The sequence below is a fragment of the Penaeus vannamei genome, chromosome 5, assembly GCF_042767895.1.
Source record: "Penaeus vannamei isolate JL-2024 chromosome 5, ASM4276789v1, whole genome shotgun sequence".
Taxonomy (NCBI): domain Eukaryota; kingdom Metazoa; phylum Arthropoda; class Malacostraca; order Decapoda; family Penaeidae; genus Penaeus; species Penaeus vannamei.
The window spans coordinates 775242-785241 of NC_091553.1; the positions used below are offsets into that span (position 1 = coordinate 775242).

Below are 10000 nucleotides of genomic sequence, written 5' to 3' on the forward strand. Positions count from 1 at the left end.
GATTGTACCATTTGCATGGCCAAATTCGTAATTTTACTTATCTTTATTCTATGGCACAGCTGTCTGTGAATGAAAATAAAGAAGCTTTGTGATTTAAAGAATATATAAAACTTTTTGAAACTTTAATAATCAAAACATAGTTTCATTATTTTGATTTTATTTAGTTAGTTAGATTTATTTGTTTATGTATTTATTATTTTCTATTTTTATAAAATCTGCTGTAGAAGAAAAATGTCTTAGGAATCTTAATTCCATAGGTTCCACATGCTGTTTACCCTTTAGTCTACTGTATGTAGGCTGTTCAAAACTAATTTTGTTGGAGGATAGAAAGGAAGTTTGTTGAATAATCTCTTTTATTAGAATGACCAATTTGTGAATATGTACACGCACACTGCGCTGTGCATTTATTATTTTACGATCTCACACCATTCATGGTTTCTTTACTTTTTATTTAGTATTTTTCTGTTCAGTCTTGAAATGTCTGAGATAACTTTCAAGCCCTTTCATTATAACTGGACAGTAATATAACTGTTAGATCTTGAAAAATGTGTACAGGAGGCAAGTACTACATGGCATGTGATTAAAGTCTCATTGATACTGATAATAAACCTATTATAATTTTATGCAAATAAGCAAAAGTTTAAAGTTTTACTTTATTTCTTGAGAATGATAGTTTCTCACAAATGTATGCACTATCTATACTATAATTAACATAACTATCATTTCCATGATGCATTAGGTATTTGGCAACATTAAAAAACATGTGATTATATTTATATAGAAACCATATTGTGATATTAGAATTATATCTTGTTTACAATTGATCTTAGTTAAGTGTGTATCTTTGTATATGAGTACTTATATACTTATAATAGATATTCCTATTCTGGATACATTCAGAATTTTGCCTGTTAACACACGTTGTTTACTAGGTCCGTGATACCCACATCTAGTGAAAAAATACATAATACTTATAGTGGTAATATACTTATGTACATATATATATAACACACACACACACACACACACACACACACACACACACACACACACACACACACACACACACACACACACACACACACACACACACACACACACATGTATATATTTCAGTTTTATTATAAATATGAAAAATTAGATTCATGTAAACTTTTTAAGTTTCAAGTAATTTTTCATTATATCTTTACATATTTTTAGTTCAGTTAATTCTGCCCAGAAGATGTGGTAGAGATGGCCAGTTTGTAGGAAGTATATTGTAGATAATTAGAGCCATTAGACGCGTTTGAAAGCTGACGGAAGAAGGCTAAAAGAAAATTCGTATTACCACTCTTTATTTTCCTTGTCTCGATGTGTAAGGTTGTTCAGATTGCCATGGATGAGTGTCCCTTAATGTGATTTTAGCTTAAAAATTTTTTTTTGCAATGCCTAATCACGTAAATGTTCATTTTCAGGTGATGCTTGGCAGAATGTGTGTCAGCTTGTGTCAGTGGGAAGCTATGTAGCGGCTCTTCAAGACCAAGAATGTCAGCAGGCACTAGGGGCCAATGCCGGCTCGAAACGGGAAGCCACCGTTTCCGTCACAGAACATTACAGGTCCATATTGTCCTCTTATCTCAGTGACAGTGGATTGGCACCTCATAAACAACACATTGTACTTTGCATTGGCATATCGTCGCTTCAGCTATTTGCACAAAATAACTTCACTGGGCCTCTGATTGGTCCAGCATCGAGCTCTTTGTTGCCTGGGCTCATTCCAGAGGGTAAAAAGGAAGAAGAGGTCAGAGAGGAAGCTCTTCAGGCTCTTGTAGGTGATACAGAAGGTGTATATAATTTGCTGCATGGGCCAGAGTACCTTCTCCTGGCAAAGCTTATTTTGACAGACATGCGTTCTTCCCTTTCAACGTGCCTAACAGTAGATTGGTGGTGTGTCCGGTGCTCACTCTTGCACCAGTTGGTAGCAGATGAACGATCCCCACAGCTGTATGAAATTCTGCTTCAGGCTCTCAATCAAGTAGAGAACAATGCAGACTTGTTGAGCAGAAACATCTCAAGAGACCTGAATGCTCTCTACCATTTGGAAGCTGGTCATCTGCACCTCTACTACTATGATGTAGGAAGAGCAGGAGATCACTTCCAAAAAGCAGCGGATGCACTGGAGATAAAAGCTAGTTTGACAGGCGCACTTGGCAAGCGAACAAAGTGGCAGCAGAATGACCTTCCACAGCTGGTTGTGAAGGTCGAGTACCCTGGACGCCCAATCATGGAGGGTGAACTCCCAGGAGACCGTCTTTTAGCCGCTGACTTGCCCAAGGATGTTATTCTGAATGATGATACCCGTCTTCACAGATTTAAATTTAAGGAGGAAGATGAGGATGTTATTCCTGATTTACGACCAATAGAGCAAGCATTGTTACTTGCTATAATTACGCATAAAAGAAGGTCTGCAGCTGAAGATCTACAACTCGATGAGGAAACAAAGGCATTCCTTGTTGCACTCCTACAGTACCCAAAGAACTGGTGTCTCCAAATGTCAGCCTTATTTTTACGGTCAAGGGTAGAGATTAGTCAGTCTAGAGCCATGGAGCGTTCTCTAACCCAGGTTGAGGAACTGGTGGCTGCAGTGAACCGAGAAGAACCATCCAGATACGAGAGACTTAAGCTGCTGCACACGTCACTTGTAACCCCTCAGTGGGAACTACAGCAAGAATTAGCCAAGATGCTTATGAGATTAGGTTGTGTCAAGACAGCTTTGGAGGTGTTTGAAAGACTACAGCTGTGGGAAGATGTCATCACATGCTATAATGAGCTGCAGATGCGTCAAAGGTCAGCCGAGGTCATTATGACAGAGATGAATAAAAAGGAAACTCCAAAGTTGTGGTGCTTGTTAGGTGATGCTACTGATGATATTGAATGCTACAATAAAGCTTGGGAAATGTCCAACCATAGGAGCGGAAGGGCACAAAGATGTTTGGGAAATTATTATTATGTGAGGAAAGACTACAAAAATGCTACGGTACATTATGAGAAGAGTGTTGAAATCAATAAATTACAGTTCCCTGTTTGGCAGAGATTAGCCTATTGTGCCATGCAAATTGAAGACTGGGAAAAGTGTGCCCAGGCTTACAGAAGATGTAGTGTGTTAGAACCGGACAGTTTTGAAGTTTGGAACAACTTGAGTCAGGCTTACCTTAAGCTAAATCAGAAACACAGAGCATGGAAGTCCCTTCAGGAGGCACTGCGTTGTAGAATGGATAATTGGCGGTTATGGGACAACTTTATGTTAGTCAGTACATCCCTTGGTTATATGACTCAGGCTCTGAATGCCTACAATAGAATTCTGCGTATCAAGGAACGCCATGTTGACACCCAGATTTTAGGCCGGGTTGTGAAAGCCATTGTGAATGATGATAAAGACCCTGAAGGGAGAGAAGTAAAAGGATTATTTAAAAAGTGCTCAGAGTTACTAGGCCGCCTGACAAGTGAAGTTCCCACACACCCTGAATTGTGGTATCTCTATGGTGTCCTGACGCAAGCCCATCCTGAAGCTAACACTGAGACACGTCACTTAGCTATGCAACATTTCAAGAAGTCTCTTGCAGCTACCACTCAAAAGATCGGTTGGGAAAAAGATTCTTTATCTGCGGTAGCTGCTCTACACCGTGCGTCATACCTCCTAGATGCAGTCATGGAATCCTCCGAAGGTGCTGCACCAAAGGCAGCAATGTCTGACTTAAATTCAGTAAAAATGTCCGTGCGTGTGGCAGTAACTGGCGCTCGCCGAGGCCAGGCAAATGCCATCACAGGAGAAGTAACAGAATCTGTTCAAGAGCCTCTGAAAGAAGTCGAGGATAAGTTGTCCTTACTAATGGAGAAGATCGAAGGTCTGAAAGTCGAGAGTTGAGCTCAAATGGCCATCCAAGTCGCGCAAAAGGGAAATGATCGATATGAAGCCATTATATGATAATTTAAAACTTTGTAATACAATACAGTAGTATATTGTACTTGTGCTTTGGATTTGGTGTGCTGTTCTTACTGCAAGACATTCCTACCACATGAAAGCTCATAGTTGGATGTGGGCAATCATTTTATGCCAGTGAAAATTTATTGAGAATAAATTTGAACTACAAAAGTGTGGTTTCTCTTTCATCCCGCTCAGAATACTTAGCTATATATTATAAAAATATTAATGAAGAATGCTGAAAGTAATTCTGATATGTATATATAAACATGAATTTTAAAGAGTTGATTACAAGTCAGTACTACAATAACTACAAGCAGTTATCTTCTAGAGAGTGGAAATATGATAAGGGGACATGTACAATAAGAGAGTTTTAATTCTCTCTCCCTCTCTCTCTGTGTCTGTCTGTCTCTGTGTGTCTGTCTGTCTCTGTGTGTCTGTCTCTCTCTGTGTGTCTGTCTCTCTCTGTGTGTCTGTCTCTCTCTCTCTCTCTCTCTCTCTCTCTCTCTCTCTCTCTCTCTCTCTCTCTCTATCTCTCACTCTCTCTCTCTCTCTCTCTCTCTCTCTCTCTCTCTCTCTCCCTCCACAATAAAGCACCATTATATATGTAAATATATACAAATATATATGTACATTTATTTATTTATATATATATATATATATATATATATATATATATATATATATATATATATATATATATATATATATATATGTGTGTGTGTGTGTGTGTGTGTGTGTGTGTGTGTGTGTGTGTGTGTGTGTGTGAACATACACACACACACACACACACACACACACACACACACACACACACATATATATATATATATATATATATATATATATATATATATATATATATATATATATATATATATATATATATATATATATATATATATATATATATATATATATATATATATATATATTATTTTAATGCACATGTTAAAAATATAAGAAAATATGGTAAAAGCTGTGAATATGAATAAGGACAAATACTAAGCAGATTATACATGAATGCTTTTATAATGTTCATATACATGTATTATATCCCGTTTTAGGCAAAAAAAGCATCATTATATATCTGTTTATAATGAGACAGTTAATTAATTATGCTTCATAAGTTTCTCTGGCAATTGGCTAAAGCGGCAGCTAATTCATTTCGGAGATAATCGCTTGATTTTTAAATTACTTATTTATAAAAAAGGATTTGTAACAACTCGTAAACAGAATTGGAGTTTCGTTTTGGGAATGAATTCAGACAAATTTCAAAGATTCCGATTTACTTTATTAAGCTCGGTAATGGAGGAACCAAGATCTAACATGACATTTTTTTGTGTCTTATTTACAGTCGTTGCATTTGGATTTTACTTTTTCTCTCCACACTTGTACATTTTCATGAGCTTGGCCACGTCGATATCGCTCGGGGCTTCACGCTGGCCGATCTCAGCGTTCGGGTCCTGGAGAGGGAAACGAGCTTAGTTTATTATAATGATAAATTGGTTCGTGGCAGAGTATGTGGATAGACATAATGCCTTGTTTGTGTTTTATTTTACCTTAATACAACGAATACTTTAAAACGTGTTTTTTCTTAGAATGCTAGAGTCGAATGTCGAAAAAAGTTCTAAAATCCAAGTACATATTCTTACATTGTGCGATTTATGTTGAACAAATTGTGAATGAAACAGCGAAGGGCAGAATAAGAAAGCAGATGGATATGCTGAAGGACTTTTCGCCGTATTGCTTCTTTCATGTCGTGTATTTTCCCATTTTCCCCTCCATTTTATCATTCACATATTCTTAATGATTCAACAGGCAAAGAAACAATAAACAGCCATACCCAACCCTTCCGTAAAACAAACACACATGCAGTTACTATGAGGGCCGGTGCTAGGAATTAAAAACTGATGGTGGGGCCTCTATTCTACATTGTAAAATTTATGGATGTTTGTATTTCATATGAAAACACACATAAGACCGACCAAAAAACGAATAAACATTAAATGTTTGATATAAGAAATTTATGAAAGGCAATATGAAAAGTTTTATTGATTTACTTATATGATAAAAAAAGGCCCTGCTGGCACGTAGCCCCTTCGAGTGCGGGGCCCAATTTCATCGATCAGATCTGCTTAAAACCGGCCCTGGGTACTATATGTTACACAGTTTGTGAAGAAAGCACTTACCGCCGGGACAATGGTGTCTTCGCCATTAGCGGAAAAGGACTTCCTGGAGTAATGCAAGACGGAGCCATAGTCGTACGGTTCCCCAAACCCTGTGGCCACGTCCTCGGGGTACGTCGCGAAGTTGTGCTCATGGCCTGTGGAGTCAAATGCCAGACATGCCTCGTGTTGAGTTGCGAAACGCTGAGACTTTGTTCAGTAAGAGATCATGTTCGAAAACCGTTCATTTGCTCAGCTCGGTGGATCCAACGAGGAAAATCGCAAGACCCAAAATAGAGGAATTATTACCAAGCATAACTTATATGATATGGACGGATCATTTGTCTATTAAAGATATGTCATTCTAGAACCAACCATTTCCTCATTCGTCTTTCAACCAACCACACATATCCACTCCACGAAACAAATGAAAACCGCCCACGAGACCCAAAACCCACGTAGGCCTACCGCTGCTGATGTTCTCCCACATGATGGTGACGTAATCATCGCGGTCGAAGCGGGACTGCTCGTGGTGGAAGCCCAGCGTGTGCAGCATCTCGTGCTCCACCGTCCCGATCCTCTTCAGGCAGTTCGGGCTCTCCAGATTCATGCTCTGGCGGCCGCCCTTCCGCCCTACGCTGCTGTGGCAGCCGGAGTCATCGCTGAAGGAAACGCGTGAATGAATCAAGTATGAATGAATTATTAGACAGATCAACAGCTTCTTAACGGCTCTTGGGAATATGGCACGATTGATTACGTGTCTAGTAATGGAGATTTTTAAAATTCTTATACTAAATTTAACAATTCATCGTTTCAAGTTTTATGATGACCAATGATCACATCTTCATTAATGAGTTTTACTAGATGGCCAGTATGGAAAGCACGGCACTTTTCAACGCGAACTCGGGTGTGCACGAAAATAATTGAAGTGTGCAGCATGAAACGGTTACCATGTGTGCGCACTTCAAGGGTGCACATCCTGAAATTATTCAGATAACAGAATACATGAAAGTCCTTTAAACTATTGGTAAATTCCTCATTCCAAATTGATGTTACATAATCATTTTGATCATTGACTGCCATAAATCACTCAGGTGTGCAACCAGGAACTCAAAAAACGGATGTGGATCTGACGTACTTTCCATACTGGCCAGATGGCATTCATGTTTGAAATATTAGATAATCGATAACCAAGCAATACCATTTTTGCGTCTGAAACTTTACGTCTTAAACATGACAAACAGTTTACAACATATTCTGTTGTTTCATGATTTACCTGGTGATCCTGACATAGTCGTCTTCATTGGTGCGTTCTTTGAACTTGATGCAGCCACTAGTTCGGTCGTAGAAGTAGTCCATGGCCGTCTGGATGGTGGTCAGGTCATCAGCCGCTGTAACAGGGTGTTTTCGTGAGCCTACATGATTTTATGCGGTAACGGTGCTTGACTTTGTAGCAGACATAGAAATGTAGTGTGTGAGGACGGATATATAGATAGGTAGATTGGTGGAAAAGAGGGAGAGAGTGAGACAGACACACAACGGACAGATAAATAATGAGTTAGACTAATCATTTCACTGCTAGATAGTCTAAGGTAAAGACTGCTTTTGCAAAACTCAGTAAACTGAACAGAAAAGAAAGAGATATCAACTGAGAAAATGACGAAGAGAGTGATAGAGAAGTAGATATGTAAGGAGATGGGAGAAAAAAAGGGGAGAGAGAGAGAGAGAGAGAGAGAGAGAGAGAGAGAGAGAGACAGAGAGGGACAGAGAGACAGAGATAGAGGCTAAGGCAAAACCAGAGCTAATAAACATACTGAAGTCTCCAGCAATCTCATAAATGACCGTAGCATCCGGCCAGCGGTACTTCTCATCCACCAGCCCGTTCTTAAATGGTGGCAGCGGTCCTTCCATGTCGCTGCCATTGAAAGGTCCGAGTTCGTCTGCGTTGACCGGAGAATCGGGCGTCCATCCTGCCAGGGGCGACCCGAGGGAGGCTGCCACCACCCCCGCGAGCACTGTCACGACTTGTAGACCTGAGGGTATTGCAATGCATCACATTCCTTGTCTTGATCCCCTGCCTTGTAAGGGAATACAGTAGTTTTATCATATTGCTGTAGTCCTGAGAGTATTATAAAGTTTAGTACGATTTACTGTCCCATATTGGTGTAGTATACACCATTGGTAACCCAATAAGATTTGTAATTTGTAAACTTAATTGATGTTAACCAGTTCATCGGCGACAAATCATTCATTGATATAAAAGAAGAAAAACAAATAACGAAAAAAGAACACACGAAGATAAACTCGAGAGAAATATAACCCCAGGGACTTTCTATAGCAACTGAAAATGGCCCCATTCTAAAATTCTGGCTACACCCCTGTACGCACTATATTTATTGTATCAGCCACTGCATTAGTATTTTTGGTAATACTACACCCTATAATGCATATCCCTTGTACTTTCAATAAGAGGAGTATTATCCTTTAATGTATAGGGACCACACCTAGAGAATTAAGACAAAAAAGGAACAGCAAACTAAAGACCTAAAAAATAAGGCACGTAGCTGCTCTTTTGCACCACTAACCTCTCATGTCCCGAGAACGACACTTACCGGCTGCGCTTCCCTCTAGTTCTCACTCGCTATATAAGCAGTCGCCAAAGCCCCTATCTGCGTTTGCGGGAAAATCAACAGGTGTTTATTTCGATTGTAAGGATCGTTAGGCGTAAATAAATTTGACGATGGCTGTTGTTCGTTTTAAGAGAAGCGGTGTGTAAAGAATTCTATGTGATAATAAACCGTAGCTAGTGTCACCATACATTGAATATGCATTGTATCAGTTAAGCTTTGATATGAATAGGAATGATTAGGCTTATGATAATGAATGAAGGTGTTCATAAAAATGATGTTGAGGGGAACAATACTGCTTTTAATACTATGGGTAATAAAGATACTGATTGTATTGCCATTATATACAGTGACAGTGATAATTATAATATTACTGTGGATGATGATAATTGTAAGTAGTAGTCACAACCACAGAAACAACAACACTAATAATGATAATAACAATAACAATAATAATGGTGATAAAGAAACTAATAATAGTAATAAAGATAATAGTAATAATGATAATAGTAATGATCATAATAATAATAATAATAATAATAATAATAATAATATTATTATAACCATAATATTAATGATCACGATATTGATAATGATAATGATAGAGATTACAGCAATAATAGTAATAATAACAAAGTAAAAGGAATAGTACCAATAATGATAATAATAATAGTAATAATAATGAATATGATAACAATGATGATAAGAGTGATAATAATCATAGCGATTATGATGATGGAAATATTATAATTAGAAATGACAATAATGATGATAATTATGATGTAAATGAAAATAATGATTAAATGATGATAATAATAATGGTAATAGTAATAATAAAAATGGTGATAAGGATAATAATGAAAGTAGTAATAATAATAATAGTTATGATAATGATAACAATAATGATAATGATAATAATAGCAATAATGATTTTCACTATAACAAATATGATAACAATATTGATGATAAAGATTATCAAAATTTTATAGTAATGGCGATGTAGATACCGAATAGTACAGTAATTATGGTAATAATGATAATAGTAGTAATGATCATAATGATGATGATAATGATGATATCTATGATACCAATGAAGATTATAAGTAGAAGGATCATTATAATGACAATGTCAGTAATAATGATAGGCATTATCATCATCGCTATTGTTTTAATCATCACGTTTAGGATCTCTAGTAATGATTATAATAATGAAATCAATGAGAATAATGAAAATGATAATGACA

The 10000-nt window shown here is 37.4% G+C and overlaps 2 protein-coding genes across 4 annotated transcripts in view; one reads left to right on the forward strand and one right to left on the reverse strand.

Annotated features, from left to right (window-relative positions):
- Positions 1-4132, forward strand: part of LOC113809331 (tetratricopeptide repeat protein 27) — a 5975-nt gene extending 1843 nt beyond the window's left edge. The window contains exon 2 of the mRNA XM_027360893.2: positions 1455-4132. Within this exon, the coding sequence (XP_027216694.2) occupies positions 1455-3904 (2450 nt within the window). The 3' untranslated portion in view covers positions 3905-4132. The remainder of the gene's footprint in view (positions 1-1454) is intronic.
- A 1101-nt stretch (positions 4133-5233) lies between these two features.
- Positions 5234-10000, reverse strand: part of LOC113813585 (zinc metalloproteinase nas-14) — a 5835-nt gene continuing 1068 nt past the window's right edge. The window contains exons 2-7 of one of the 3 annotated variants that reach the window (XM_070121705.1): positions 8715-8798; positions 7944-8162; positions 7406-7520; positions 6598-6791; positions 6154-6287; positions 5234-5427 (exon numbers count right to left, since the gene is read on the reverse strand). In XM_070121705.1, the coding sequence (XP_069977806.1) occupies positions 5335-5427; positions 6154-6287; positions 6598-6791; positions 7406-7520; positions 7944-8162; positions 8715-8721 (762 nt within the window). In that variant the 5' untranslated portion in view covers positions 8722-8798 and the 3' untranslated portion in view covers positions 5234-5334. The remainder of the gene's footprint in view (positions 5428-6153; positions 6288-6597; positions 6792-7405; positions 7521-7943; positions 8163-8714; positions 8799-10000) is intronic. The other 2 variants (XM_070121706.1, XM_070121707.1) reach the window with 2 other exon arrangements.